Here is a 14,059-nt window from a genome sequence, read left to right on the forward strand (position 1 = left end):
TAGGAAATCTGGTGTTCTTTGATGCTATAACAAAGTAATCTTGCTGCCTTAGTTACCTGCACGGGTTTTTGTAGATAGGTCATTGGACTTGGAGTACAATAAAATTTCTCTTAAAATCCTATCGTGGTAACATGAAATGTTCCCTAAGATTCAGGCTCGTAGATCTCTCATTGAAGTCTGAATTAATTGTTTGACTGCAAACCTTAGCCGAACTCCGAGCTCCGAGCACCGGGCTTCCATCACGGTGATCAAATGCTACTGACGTAGTGGCCCGCCTATCAGGCCAGCCAGACTACCAATTTACTTGATCCAGACCCGATCTCCGTTCCTAACCCCGGAGTAGTGCCATCCTGCTGATTTCTGGAGGTCTGGGTAAGTCCCTCCAAAATTTCTCTTTTGAAGATGTTGACACGGTGTCAGAGATAACGGCGCGAAGAACACTGGCTTTGAGACATATGGTGGCTCAACAGCGCTCGGCGCCGGTACGCCGCCGCAACGGTAAGCAGCAGGCATGTGAGCCTTGTCGCAAGCGCAAATTGGCTTGCGATCACGACTATCCCACTTGTCACAGATGCCAGAGGAGGAGAATCTCGGAGCAATGTGTTTATCTACCACCGGCCAAGGCACGCTCGGCTTTGAGGGGCCAGCACTCGGAAAGCACAACATCACCACCCTCTCCTCCGCGAATTCAGCGGAATCTCGAGGTCCTGAGCACCGAAATTACTCCTGGCCATGACAAGAACATCACACCACCCGGCCCTCAGTGGCCACTGTTCGAAGGGACTCGAGCGTGGATAGGGCCTACTAGTTTCAACGCCGTCTACCAGGAGAACAGGGTTCTGCTCGGACAACTACCAAGACCACCCGAGTTAGCAGAGCTTTGTAACGCACAAATATGGGCCGAATTAGCACACCGCAGAGGTCTCTCGAGCTCTAGGTGGGTTCAATTGGGAGTTGAGGTCTTGAGACAGGTACCAGACACGGAGCAGATCTGTGACTCACTCTTCGCAAGACATGTTGGTCCCAATGAGGGATGGGTAAGGCTGGCAGGGAAAATGGTCAGCCAGTCTCTCTGGAAAAGGTATGGCTCCCTGCTTCTGGGTAAACAGGAAGAGAACCTCGAGGGGCTTTCTCGTCATCTCTGCCAAAATCATGGAGTGACTGTCCGAGAAGACGCCACCGACACCAATGTCTGGCTGGAGTCTTTCAGCGGCAAGAATCTCCAGTGGGAGGCACTGGGAATTCTGTTCACATTCTGGGCCTTTGGGGTTTTGGCATCGCCCGTGGAAGACTCCATCTTCATGCAGCCTGACGGGACCATACGAGAGCGTCGGGCAGTTGTCACTCAATTGAAGAACTGCGCATCGTCGTGTATTGAATTGTACGGTAACGATTCGGCTGACAGTGGAAATACGCTTCTGGTCTATCTGATGTACAGGCGTAATATACTGGACGCGGTGCTGGAAACTGATGCTGGTAACACACCACCGTCTATCATTGAAGAGACGAGCGTGAGACTGACCACTCCCAGCACCTATCGTATGGCGGCAGCACGGCGAGCTGGCTGCGTTGACGATGTCTCTGGGGCTACATCGAGCAAAGGTTTATCCGTCTGATGAAGTGCCTTCGATTGCGGCAGAGGCCCGCAAAAGGGTCTTCGCCGCGGTTTTCAGGATGGACAAGGGAGTGGCAACATTCACAGGCCGGCCTCCTTTATTTAGTCGAAGATATACAACACGACAATCACTGCCAATGGACGTCAGCGACGAAGCACTATTTGCTGGAGGAGAGGCGTTGGCCAAGGCGATTGCTTCCTTGGACGAAAATGGCTTCAACACCGACGGCGAGATTTACTCGGCCACGGTCCTTCGCGCGCGGACTCTGCTTGCGCTCGTCCGTGACGAGATTCTAGAAATTGCGCTTGGTTGCAACGAGGCCGAGGACATTTCAGAGCTTGCTGGGTGCGTATGGCACGAATGTGCGACTCAACAAGGCTGACAATATATCACAGGCGCCTGAAAACGAGATCGCGCGAAACATATGCAAAGTTCCCACTCTGCATTCAGTACCATCCCGATATCATGTTGGATAAAACTTTGAGAGGACCCACGCTCTACGCAAGAACCGTAACTCACCTTGAACACTTGGAGAATTTATTCCTCCTCGAGAGACTCATGATCAAACATGGAGGCGGAAATATGCAAGACCTAATCGACATCTCTTGCGAAATGCTGGATATGACGCTGGTGTGGTGGAAGCATTCGAACCGATTTGCTGGAATGCATAGTGACCTGGAATGGTTGGTAAGTTCATCCTCTTGCAGACAATCTGCTCTCCACTTTGAATTTTGGGGGAAAACAGCGTCCAGTTGACAAGGTCACGCACAGGTCACGACCTACGCAGCTCCCACCGCAGGTGTATTATGCATCGAACTCCTCAAGCAGATACATAGGGACTCGCGGCAAGCGAACCGCTCTGGCAGTCTGGAAACCAACAACGCGCCGAGATACGTGATACCGCGTTCGCAAACAATACAGAACCTTACTCTTTTCGTCGGCTTCCTGGATTGGATACAAATCACCGAGCCCCCAACGACCGATATCTGTGGCCGTATTCGTCAGATTGTGTCCCGAGTACTCGACGAAATTCTCGGAGGAGGAGGAGGCGGCGGCGGCGGCGGCGCGCCCCCAGACAATCGGACGGCGCAGATGGCACCGTCCCAGGCACTAGAGGGGGGAACACAGACTACGGCGATGACGGCGGAGGAGGAATTACAGAGCGCGACCTCGTTCGCACAGATGGACTCGTTGTCGACGATGTTTGATTTCGAGAATGCCGATCTGTGGAATTTCGAACTGATGGACACGTACGGCTGGATTGAAGCCTGAGAAGGACGCGTAACGAAATCTTACCAAATGTGGGGATTCCGAGACCAAGTCGACTTGGACTGAAGTTCAGTTTTAGTCCTGCATCATGATGATGCTTTGTTCGAGGACGGATAGATAGATGTTCCGTGCTTATGTGCGGCCAAGATAGCAACATTCGCAGAAGTGCGTAAGCCTTGCGAACTTGGAGGTCTTCCCAATAGGCTGGGCACAGGTACAGATGCTTCTACATGCATGCAATAATAAATAGCAGCCTGTTCAGTGCAGTGCAGTACTCGTAATGTTATGGTGGGTTCACAAAGGGAGTCTAATTACCGAGGCTGCCGCCGGATGCTCACGGGCGATCACAAGAGGCCAAGCTTGAGGTGGCGAGGGAGGTGTTCCACGACGAGACTGCAGGGTCTGGAACGTGAAAGCCGCATGCACATGAACGAGCTGCGAAGCCTAGGGCCATGTCTAAGATCAAGTGAGCTTGATGGGCGCGGGCATAAGGTAGCCCGCGGCATGCCCATCTGTGTTCAGCCACCACCGTAAGATGGGATCAGCAGATGGCGTCTCGGGACAATTCCTACCATTGGGCGGGGCACTCGCCGCCGTGGGGCGTATGAGCCGGTAGTTCAATGACTTCACCACACCACCCAGGCCCAGTTGGGTGCCAGTGACACCGCGCACGAGTATCTCGCCAAAACGCCAACCTTTTGCTGCGCCATGATACTCCGTACCAAGAAATTCTCCCAAAAAAAAATCAAGGACCTGAGAAAATGTTTAAGTCGGGATTGAGTCTACACATCATCGATGTTTGTGTAGCTTGAGCAGCGAGACTCGAGTTCGCTTCTTTTAGACTTGTGCTTCCCATTTGTTCTCCCCAAGGATATATACATATTCACCAGCGGCAAAGACAGTTAAATGTACGGGTCCAGCTAAATGGCCCAAGAGATGCCGGAAGCCATCTCGGGCGAGAAGCAACTCGCTGACATCCAACATGTTCAGCCATCTCAGCCGCCTCCGGTAGATCAACGAGATTTACCAGACAAGGATACGATCGATTATTTAAATGTCGTTCATGCAGTTAACGGCGGCGACGGGGCTTCTCACTCAACGACTTTGACGACCACGCCGCTCGTCCGAGATCGAGAACCAGCAGAGCAAGAGCCAGATGCTGCGCCAAATGCGGCTCAAGATTCGGCCTTACAGCGCTTTACTTCTACAACGCGACGAGATGGACGCCATTTGCGGGAACCGCCTGAATTGCCATTCAACCTGCGCCACCATAAGTTGTCGCTGTCGATCTTTACGTTCCTCGCACTGGCGGAGTGCTGTTTTGTCCCGGTCGCTTTCTACTATGGTTTCAGTCAAGGGACCAACGTGAGATCAGGTACGTATTGATCAGGACGACCGAAATTGTGGGAATCATGAGGGCCCACGGCTAACTTCCCCATCCAGGGATTTATTTCGCCATTATCACCAGTTTGTTCGGGTTCGTGAGCGGATATGAGTTTGGCATTCGAGGTTGGCGGCTCGTGAAAGTCACGGATGAATATCGACCACTGTTCGGCAGCCCAAGGTTCTGGGGATTCGACAGTACTAATTTCGTCCTCATGATGCCCTTTACCGTGATGACCATCATTCTCATCATCTTCAGCATACCGCATTATCCCTCAGTCAAAGCGCTCGCTTTGCCAATGCCAGTCGGCATGATCAACATTGGCGTCATATTTGTCATCAATGGTTGGGCAGCACAACGGGGCTGGAGACTGATATACTTCAGACTCAGCTCTCATGTCAAGAATTCAATCTGTCCTCCGCTGACATTTTGCATAATGGAAGATATATGCGCTGTTGACGGGAAGGGAGGCAAGAAATATCGCCAAGCTGCGCTTGAAAGGTACAATGCATCTCCAAGATTCAGGGCATTGCTCTTGCAGCTGTTATGGTTCTGGGCGATACCTGCGATCGTTGTGGGAGCCGCGCTCATCGCGGCTATATATTCTACCACTGATGACATTGCGTATGGTATAGGATGGGGAGCACCCACCGTCTGGGTCGGAATCTGGACTTGGATCACCGTCATTTGGGTCCAGCGAGCACTGCGAATTGAAAAAGAGACATGGGTATCTGATCGGACAAGTTCAGCATAAATAGCCCGTCCTCAGAGCGTGTCGTTTATATGCAAAAATCAAGCATTCACCTTAGGACGACTTGTTAGGACAACCTTCTTCTGTGAAACGCCACCTGGGTCAACCTGTTGGATCCACTCGAGAGCTCGTTTGACGTATTTGTCTTCTTTCGTCTCATCCTCCGAGGTAGGCTCGGCGACCGATTCGACAACCTGGATTGTGATCGCCCTAGCTTCGCCGGCCTTTTTGAGGCAGCGTTCCAGATCCCCCAAGTACATGCCTTCCGCAGATTCGTCGATCAACTCTGATATCTGGCGAGTCTGTTTGAGTATTGTGTCAAGTTGCGTGGTTTCGTTGGCTGTTATTTGCAGCTCATTGCCACGCTTCTCTAGCCGTTGCTTTATAACAACGTGGATGCTTTGGGGGATGCGGCTCAAAACCTTGAGTGCTTGGATTTTGACCCCTGCAGAGATTGCGGCCCGATCGTCGTCACTGGTCCTGTCGGCAGATGAACCGGGAGCCTCGTCGTCACCGGATTCATCACCGAAGAGATCATTATCATTCACATCTTCCTGGGGATCCCAGTCTTCCAGCTCTTTCACTGCGTCCTTCATCAGCTCAAGCCATTGCTTGGACTTGCGCACGACATAACCAGGGACACCCTCTTTTGCCAACTCGATTAGCTTATCACAGTCGTCCCACACTCGACCGGTCGCTTCCGTGAATTCTTTCTTTTCCGCTTCGGATATTTCTATCTTATTGTACTTGACCTCGTTTCGCCGTTGCACGAGACGTAAGAGTGCCTGCATGTCCCGAAGTGCAACGGCGGAAAGAGTATGGCACTCAGCCGAGAACGAAGATGTGAATTCATGAGGCGTTGTGAGGAGCGCTGCTGTGACCAAGGACGTCAAGATAGATTCATTTAGCGGTAGGAGACATGTTGCGACTGCGGACGGCGTGAATGGGGCGGTAATAGCCAACAATGAGATTTTTGTAGCCTGCGACCTAAGCGTAGTTGCGGTGGCATGGAGCAGTAATAATGATGAGGGAGATCCTGCATTGGAAGCTGGCAGGTCCAAGGAAGCATTTGGACTGAGTGATGACGAGAATCGATCGCACAATGTGATGGAAGTGCTGACGATAGACGACAACGAGGGAGAGGCCTTGGTTGCCATTTTGGATGGCGATATATCGCTTACCCGAAAAAACTCAAGTCCTAAGGGAGAAACCCCTAAAATGGGTCGGTTTTCCAGTCACTGAGGACGAGAGACTCGCTTTACCGCATACATTGCAAGATACGCAAAATGAAATTTGGCTGGCGTTCTGTGGAGATGGCGTTGAGGGGAAGAAGTTCTCGGAGTCGGGAGAGCCTCGGAAGAGGTACGGAGGCGCATTGAATCTGTATGGCAGCGAACTGAGGAGCTTTGGTCCTCCGTAGGCCCCCCTCTCCGTCCTGAGCTTCGAGGTCCCGTTCACTTCATAGCTCGCGTTTTGTCAACCTACCCACACCTAAGGTAGGGCAGTCTCTCAAGTTAGTTTTGCGTGACATACAGCCTGACCACATGCTTGACCATTAATGTACCCAGGTATTTGACGTCCGCGGTGAATCTTCCTCTCAGCATGCTGCTGCTAGATATTTGAGTAATCAACATGGCTTTCGTCAGGAAATACAGGCCCTGACTATGATGCCATGATACAAATCGTGAGTAATAGAAAGCTGATTTAACAACTTCCCAGAGAGAAGTGTCTTTTCAGACTCTCTTTAGGTCTTTTTCCGAACCTCGTGATTGTCCCCTCAAAAGTTTAAGGCCACAGCCTCGCCATCCTTAAAAAGGCTGCGATGCTCACGCTTCACTATACATCATGCTTATGGTGTCGCCCATATCTAGACCTCCAACCGGGCGCGGCCTTTGTCCTCGATGATGGCACTAGGAGTGCGGTCGGATACTTGCTTGGTTGTCCCAACACACGGAGATTCGCAGCAATGATACAGGACCGACTTGTACCCAGCCTGGATGCAACTCTTGACGTCCCACCGCCAAAACCAGGCTCTGACGAAGTCCCATTTGCTGATGATCCGGCACTTTGGGCCCAACAGGAGCTGTACAATAATCTGTCAGACTCTAGTGTAGTCTGACTGCCCAGAGCTATTGCAGAATTATCCTGCCCACCTTCATATCGACATTCTCCCAGCCTACCAAGGCAAAGGCCACGGTCCTAAGTTACTTGAGGCTGGGGAGAATGAGATGAAGAGCTGGGCGTAAAGGGATGCCATTTGGGCATGGACCCCGCAAACCAGGGCGCTGGACGATTTTACGCACGGCAGGGCTGGAGGCGATTCAAGGAACTGGTCAATGGTGCTGTTAGTGGAGAACAAGCGAAAGAGATGAGTGGAGGAGTAATATTGGTGAAGAGGGTCTGAAGGACCTATACGCTGCCGTTACCTCCAATCTGGAAATTGAGGAACATGCCTGATATCTCAACCACTCCGCAAGATCTCTGCTGACTGCCCTGGATTTTCCAAAAGTCCGGAAGTCAACGCGAGTAGTCACTGAAAGAGTCCCACTGACAAACACTTCATCCGACCCACAACATTGATTAAGTCATTGCTAGCTGTGGGATGACACGACTCTTGCACCTGGGTCCATGTCCCAGGGACCTGGTTCAATAGCACAGCCCTGCCTTTCATGAGGATGCAAGACGTGGTGAATAATTACTGCCGTTCAATGTCTCTCCTCAGAGTCGTTTTTTCCTCAAGGCAGACGTGATTGATGGATTTGGTCTTTGGCATGATTCTTCTGACCACAAAAAGACATCTGGCCCAAATATTCCACAGTGGTTCAAGAACTCGGCCGTGAAGGAATCCTCCTATTCTACCGCTTCTGGGGCGAGCAACAACCCATTCAACGCTCCTCTGGCCGGCCTCCTTGAGCACTGGCTGGAATTGGTGATCATCATGCTCACCCCACCTCCAGGATATACACAAAACTTCATCCTCAAGGTCATCACCTACCCAGTGTCAGTCATCAACGTCTTCTTTGCCGGCGGTCTCCTCTGGATATGCGGGAACCCGTCGTTCCCCGCCACGATCCCAGTGACCTTCCTGCTTTTCATCAGCAACATCTATCTCGTCGCAGCACCCTTCGTCCCATCAGAGGATGGCCAGGGCGTCTACAACGACCTGCCGTACTACCTGCGTTGCGCCGTCGAACCTGGCGTCCTTGCGGCCGGCGGCATCTACTGACTGGTCTGGGCTGTCTTGCTGCCGAGGATCGGCAAGTATGAGATTGTGCGGACCACCGAGATCAGCGACTTGGATGGGTGGGAGAGAAACATCTTTTCGCGTGTCCCTCTAGGTCACAATGTTCGCAAGGGAAGCTTGAGTGTCGTCCATGATTCTTCTGCTACGATCCCGACTTCGGCCTCTTCTTAGCCAACTTCGTAGCCGCAATTCTGATATTGGATTTTTGAGATCAAGATGGAGAAGATGCGAAGGGGAAGCTGTCTCAGGAAGCAGCTGCATGCATCTGAATTGAGGCAGATTTAGCGAGTACGTTGCGGTGCTTTGATGCTACTATGTAGCCTACGAAGTATCCCCACCCGTATGTACGATGTTTCACAGTAAATACATCGCGTTTTGCATGCTTGAATTCTCTTCTTCCTTTGCAAAACACTCCGAGTGTAACAAGACCTCAAGATGTGTGCAGACTCCCAGTATCCGAGCTCAAGGATCTCAATAGCTCTGGCCTCCAATTATTGAGTTCTCCAGTGATGGTTTGTTCGGATGGTGTCGGCTCCCCCGAACCACGACAGGGCCACGGCGATAGCACCGTTTCGATTGGGTGCTTTATGCCCTTTCGGGGCCGAGGTGCGTATTCCACGTTTGGACATCTCCGCACCTCTTGAAGGAACAGCATCCATTTTCTAATGCACAAAGCCCAGTGCTGTTTGCTTTTGGTGGATAAGTTCTGTTCTCACCTAGGGCTGACGGAATTGGGAAATTATATATAAATACGCCACGCCCCGTGAGTCAGTCTGCCAGACTTCGCAGAAAGCCAATGCTTATCTGGAGACTCTGACCTTGGGGGCTTGGGATCCATACTGTGGTTACGCCTCTGCTGATCTAATCTTGATTTACCATATCTCTGTGGAATAAGTGGCATCCAAACCGCACGAATTTTTGAGTCTCACTGCAATCTCTCACCACCAGCAAAGCTAGCAAGCAAAGGAACTAGCCAATCATGTCGTCGCCGTACGGCAAGCCAACGCCGCCGAGCGTACACACCATCGACCCACACATGCTGTTCGACTCACGACCGATCTACTCACACGCGGCGACGACCACAGGGGCATGTCGCATCGTCGCGACGGCGGGCCAAGTGGGCTGCGACGCCGACCGGGTATTCCCATCGGACATCGAAGATCAGCTCAGCCTGGCGATGGAAAACCTCGGGCGAGCTTTAGAAGCGGCCGGTGCGACGGTCACGGATATCTTCAAGCTCGTCTACTATATCGTGGACTACGACCCAAACAACAGGCGGCACACGAAGCACGTCAAGGCGTTCCTAAACGGCCATCGACCGCCCACGACGCTCGTGCCAGTCCCGGCACTGGCGGACCCGCAGATGAAGTTTGAGATTGAGGCGTACGCCGCGGTCAAGGTACAGCCGTTGAGGGAGGTGGATGTTGTGGTTGTTGGAGCGGGCTTGAGTGGGTTGAAGGCTGCGTTTGATGTGCAGAAGGCGGGGTTTTCGTGCGTGGTGGTCGAGGCTAGGGGTAGGGTGGGTGGCAAGACTTGGAGTGTTGATCCGCTCGGTGAAGGCAGGTTTGTTGATGTGGGCGCTGCGTGGATTAATGATACAAACCAAGGGAAGATTTATGAGTTGGCGAGGTCGCTGGGGTTGGAGATGGTGGTGCAGAATACCACGGGCAAGGTTATTCAGGAAGATCTCACGGGCGATTTGGGGTTGTTTGACTATGGTGGTACCCCTGGGGTAAGTGATGAATGTTGAAGTCAAAAAAGGAGGGCAACGGAAAGCTGACCATTCGTGAACATGAAGCAAGCGGCAGAAAAGAATGGAATCGAGAGCCTGGTATTTATCCGTGAGCTGGCAGAGAAGGTCTGCCAGACATTGGATATCCACGATCCTGTCAAGACAGGTGGAGACCTCGACAAAGTCACCTTGGAAGAGTGGGCCAGGTCCAAGACAGAGTCTCAAACGGCCATGGCGACGGTGAAGCTGTGGACTAGAGCACTGTTGGGCTTGGAGCCCTCAGAAGTGAGCGCTCTTTTCTTCATGAATTATTGCAAGAGTGCGGGTGGTCTGCTGCAAATGCGATCGGATTTCAAAAATGGCGGGCAGTATCTCAGATTTACTCGAGGTGAGTAGCCTTTAATAGCCCGGCGCCCGCCATATGTTGACCATAGGATTTAGGAACACAGTCCATGTCCCTGGGGCTGGCCGATCTTTTGCACCCAGATTCAGTCGTCTTGAACTCACCTGTGAGGCTGGTCACCCAGGCCCCAGACGGCATCTTCGTTTCAGCTGGAAGGGGCGATTACAAATGCCAACGGGTGATAGTTTCGGTGCCGACTGTGCTTTACAAGGAGATTACCTTTGATCCCCCGCTGCCTGGAGCGAAAGCTGAGCTAGGGAAGAGCAATATCCATGGATACACCTTGAAAGTGATGGTTTTGTTCTCGGAGCCCTGGTGGCGCAAAGCAGGCCTTGCGGGAGCAGTCATGTCCTTTGTAGGACCCATCACCACAACGCGAGACTCGAGCAATGATGAGAAGGGACAATTCTCGCTGACATGCTTCACAAATGGAGAGGCCGGTCGCAAGCTTTCAAAACTGCCGCAGAAAGAACGGTTTGATGCAGTTATTGCGCACATTAAGCGTCTCTATGGCCCATATGTTGAGGTGCCGGGGCCAATTGCGATAACAGAGCATGAATGGTTTAAAGATCAGTGGGCACAAGGCTGTCCTTGCCCTGCATCACCACCAGGGATCATGACACAGTTCGACCATGCTCTCAGAACCCCTCACGGAAAGGTGCACTTTGTCGGGACTGAGACAGCGTATGAATGGAAGGGGTATATGGATGGGGCGGTAAGGTCAGGGGAAAGAGGTGCCAGAGAAGCTGTGGCTGCATTGGGTCGAGGGAAGTTGTAAAGGAGGGCTGAGTCAGCCAGGATAGAGTCACGTGACAAATCACGTGTTGTCTTCCTACCTGTCTGTCACGTGCTGTGGCGCCCAAGTTGCCAGGTGTTGCTTACATCCCACTTCCGTCTGATTGGCCCACGCGGCCCTCTCAGGGGTCTCCACCAAATCAATCGGACTCCGCTTAGCCTTTTTCTTGCTCTAGTGTTGGTGCTGGTTTGGTCGTGTCCGCGTTCCTTCCTCTGGGAGCAAGCAATCAACATGCATTTCGTTCAGGGCCTGCATCAACTCAACTCCTTTCTAAATATACCTCCCGCAACCACCTCCTCCTCCTCCTCCATTCACCGTACTCACACACTATCGCTTCTCACTTTTATTTCTATTCAATCTTGACTTAGACGTCGACCATCTTTTTTACTTTTGCTCTCTGCTTCAAAAATGGCATACAACACTCACCTCCAGGGCAAATTTGCCCACAAGGTTGGAGAGCCTGTGCCAGAGTTCAACACCGAGTAAGCCTCTATTAATCCCCTTTTCTGCTTCTTTTGCAGCCTTCCAACAGCACAACCAAAACTTACAATGTACCAGCCACCCAATCCATCCTGCCATCGTCCACTTTCCTATTGCCTTCAACACTCTAGCATGGGGCCTGGACATCCTGTACGCACTGACCACGACATGGGTCCAACCTGAGTTCTTGACTAGCCGGTTCTCATCAGCATCCACGCTCCTTGACATCTCCCGCCTCAGCTACTTCCTGCTGTGCGCCGGTCTCGTCACAACCGTGCCGGCCATCATGTCTGGAAACATCCAGTTGGTCGGCATGATCAAGAAGAACGGTGGACCGTGGGAGAAAGACGCCGCTGGCAAGGCCAAGGACACCATGGTGCCCCGTATCAAGGCCACCATCACGCACGCCGTCATCAACGACATCGTCTTCGTTGTCAACCTGTACTCCTGGTACATCAGGAAGGACAAGGAGGGTTACACCAACGTCGGCCACGCCCCGAACCAGACCAACCTCATTATTGCTTTCGTGCTTCTCCCCTTCTTGATGACGAGCGCCAAAATTGGTGGCACCCTTACCTACAACCACGGTGTTGGTCTTAACCTGGGCCGCAAGAAGATTGTCGAGTAATGACCAACCGATGCTTATGCGGTTGGATGAAATCATACCATACCAAGGCATTCTGCTTGCGAGCTGCCACCGTGCCTGCGGTAGCCCCAAAGGACGGGGAGTAAGCTATACGTCAAGCAATACATGGGGAGCTCGCGGTGTAGCGGCGCAAAGGGCAAGGATGGAGAGGGCTTCCAATGCTTATTGCCAGGGACGACGGGTCTTGGATATCGGATTGGAAAAGTGTGAGGATGAGTCAACGAATATTCGATGGAGTAAATACTTGAAGTCATTGGTGAACAGAAGCGTTAGATCTGCATCTCAATCTATGGTATGCGATTTTAATACAACGGTGAATTTTAACCCAACTCCACCCCTGTTGAGCACATTCTATTCCCACCCTAATAATCCTTCAAGGGACATCCCTTGTCAACACTCAGCTCGCCAAAGTTCTCTCTTACAATCTCCCTGGTCAGTTTCATCAACTGCTCTCGCAACTTCTGATTCTGCGACGCCTCACTACCAGGCTCCCCGATCGCCGGCGGGCAGATATACAGCCCCGACTTGGTCACCCTAGTGGCCGCGAACACGGTACTCACGCAGCCCATCCAGATATCCTTCTTGAACGGCTTCAAGCCCACATCCATCGCATAGCCCGCCACGGGATACGGCTCGTGGATATCCTGCGTTGACATCTTGGTCTCCACGAAGCCTGGGTGCGTCGCGTTGATCAGAATCTTCGGGTGTTCCCTGTGCAGGTGCTCTGTCAGGTACCGCGCGTACAGGATCCCCGCGAGCTTTGACCGGCCGTATTGGCCATTTGGGCCCAAGTCGGTGTTGAGCTCGTCCAGAGACGCGAATGCCACGTCTTTCGGCGCCGCCTGGTGTGCGTTGGACGCCTGAATTTGGATCCGCACCGTGCCCTTTTCTTCGCTGGTTTTCTTGAGCAGCGGGAGCAGATGCGAGGTCAGGACAACGTGTCCGATGTGGTTGACCGCCATGTGCCTGTCGATACCGGACTCGGTCAGCTGGTACGTCATGACCCCCCGTGCGGCGTTTTGACAGTAGATGTCCAGGCGATCGGTCTGGCTGCGTATTTGCTTCGCCGCCTCGGCCACGGCGGCAAGGTCAGACATGTCGCATTGAAACCAGACGATCTTGTCGGCGTACTCGGTGCCCAGCTGGTTCTTGACCTCCTCTACGGCGCTGTCTTTGACTTCTTCCGACAGCGAGACGATGAAGACTTTGGACACGTTCGCCTGGAGTAGTGTGAAGGCTGTCGCATAGCCGACCCCTTCGCTGCCGCCTGTGATCAGCGCGACCTTGCCGGATAGATCTGGCACATCTTTCTTGATATCGAACTGCTCGGCTTTCGAGGCGAGTACGTGGGCTTTGCCTCCGAAGTTCTCTGCAATGGCTGACTTAATCGTTTCCATGTCCGCCAAATCGGATGTGTTTCTGGAACTTAGGACGATGATGGAATTGTCTAATTGTAAGAACAAACTTGGCAGAAGATGTTGCTTTGAAGGTTTTAATGCTACAGTAACGGACCTGAGGGATTCCCACTCTGAAACAAGGAACAGAAGGCATAGATGACCTTCCGGATTGGATGGCGGGCGGATTGGATCATCATGATGTATGTACACTATGGGTGTGAAATCGACGACGTCAAGATATCTTGAAACCATAATACCTGAATGTAAGCCCCTCCTCTCCCACTGGCAAGAGCTGACGAGGATGATGGACTTGTTGATCCACTCCAAATTCATCGAACCAT

The 14,059-nt window shown here is 52.3% G+C and overlaps 10 protein-coding genes across 10 annotated transcripts; 8 read left to right on the forward strand and 2 right to left on the reverse strand.

Annotated features, from left to right (window-relative positions):
• Positions 1 to 455: 455 nt before the first annotated feature.
• On the forward strand, positions 456 to 1,616 carry A1O9_03938 (uncharacterized protein; the record flags this gene model as incomplete). The annotated part of the gene is made up of 1 exon (XM_013406230.1): positions 456 to 1,616. One exon carries the CDS (start codon positions 456 to 458, stop codon positions 1,614 to 1,616), a length of 1,161 nt encoding a protein of 386 aa, XP_013261684.1.
• Positions 1,617 to 1,752: 136 nt separating this feature from the next.
• A1O9_03939 (uncharacterized protein) lies at positions 1,753 to 2,888 on the forward strand (the record flags this gene model as incomplete). Its single annotated transcript, XM_013406231.1, has 3 exons — positions 1,753 to 1,961; positions 2,012 to 2,303; positions 2,388 to 2,888. 3 exons carry the CDS (start codon positions 1,753 to 1,755, stop codon positions 2,886 to 2,888), a joined length of 1,002 nt encoding a protein of 333 aa, XP_013261685.1.
• Positions 2,889 to 3,821: 933 nt separating this feature from the next.
• A1O9_03940 (uncharacterized protein) lies at positions 3,822 to 5,023 on the forward strand (the record flags this gene model as incomplete). The annotated part of the gene is made up of 2 exons (XM_013406232.1): positions 3,822 to 4,260; positions 4,329 to 5,023. The coding sequence occupies 2 exons, from the start codon at positions 3,822 to 3,824 to the stop codon at positions 5,021 to 5,023; spliced, it is 1,134 nt and encodes a 377-aa protein (XP_013261686.1).
• A 38-nt stretch (positions 5,024 to 5,061) lies between these two features.
• Positions 5,062 to 6,177, reverse strand: A1O9_03941 (uncharacterized protein; the record flags this gene model as incomplete). The annotated part of the gene is made up of 1 exon (XM_013406233.1): positions 5,062 to 6,177. One exon carries the CDS (start codon positions 6,175 to 6,177, stop codon positions 5,062 to 5,064), a length of 1,116 nt encoding a protein of 371 aa, XP_013261687.1.
• A 716-nt stretch (positions 6,178 to 6,893) lies between these two features.
• Positions 6,894 to 7,424, forward strand: A1O9_03942 (uncharacterized protein; the record flags this gene model as incomplete). The annotated part of the gene is made up of 1 exon (XM_013406234.1): positions 6,894 to 7,424. A coding segment is annotated over one exon (246 nt), but the record flags the coding sequence as incomplete, so codon positions are not given.
• Positions 7,425 to 7,958: 534 nt separating this feature from the next.
• On the forward strand, positions 7,959 to 8,246 carry A1O9_03943 (uncharacterized protein; the record flags this gene model as incomplete). The annotated part of the gene is made up of 1 exon (XM_013406235.1): positions 7,959 to 8,246. One exon carries the CDS (start codon positions 7,959 to 7,961, stop codon positions 8,244 to 8,246), a length of 288 nt encoding a protein of 95 aa, XP_013261689.1.
• A 997-nt stretch (positions 8,247 to 9,243) lies between these two features.
• On the forward strand, positions 9,244 to 10,014 carry A1O9_03944 (uncharacterized protein; the record flags this gene model as incomplete). Its single annotated transcript, XM_013406236.1, has 1 exon — positions 9,244 to 10,014. One exon carries the CDS (start codon positions 9,244 to 9,246, stop codon positions 10,012 to 10,014), a length of 771 nt encoding a protein of 256 aa, XP_013261690.1.
• Positions 10,015 to 10,056: 42 nt separating this feature from the next.
• A1O9_03945 (uncharacterized protein) lies at positions 10,057 to 11,177 on the forward strand (the record flags this gene model as incomplete). Its single annotated transcript, XM_013406237.1, has 2 exons — positions 10,057 to 10,384; positions 10,438 to 11,177. The coding sequence occupies 2 exons, from the start codon at positions 10,057 to 10,059 to the stop codon at positions 11,175 to 11,177; spliced, it is 1,068 nt and encodes a 355-aa protein (XP_013261691.1).
• A 426-nt stretch (positions 11,178 to 11,603) lies between these two features.
• On the forward strand, positions 11,604 to 12,303 carry A1O9_03946 (uncharacterized protein; the record flags this gene model as incomplete). Its single annotated transcript, XM_013406238.1, has 2 exons — positions 11,604 to 11,677; positions 11,754 to 12,303. 2 exons carry the CDS (start codon positions 11,604 to 11,606, stop codon positions 12,301 to 12,303), a joined length of 624 nt encoding a protein of 207 aa, XP_013261692.1.
• A 380-nt stretch (positions 12,304 to 12,683) lies between these two features.
• On the reverse strand, positions 12,684 to 13,718 carry A1O9_03947 (uncharacterized protein; the record flags this gene model as incomplete). Its single annotated transcript, XM_013406239.1, has 1 exon — positions 12,684 to 13,718. The coding sequence occupies one exon, from the start codon at positions 13,716 to 13,718 to the stop codon at positions 12,684 to 12,686; it is 1,035 nt and encodes a 344-aa protein (XP_013261693.1).
• Positions 13,719 to 14,059: the final 341 nt, after the last annotated feature.

This window comes from Exophiala aquamarina (genome assembly GCF_000709125.1).
Source record: "Exophiala aquamarina CBS 119918 chromosome Unknown aczIA-supercont1.3, whole genome shotgun sequence".
NCBI classification, from domain to species: Eukaryota; Fungi; Ascomycota; class Eurotiomycetes; order Chaetothyriales; family Herpotrichiellaceae; genus Exophiala; species Exophiala aquamarina.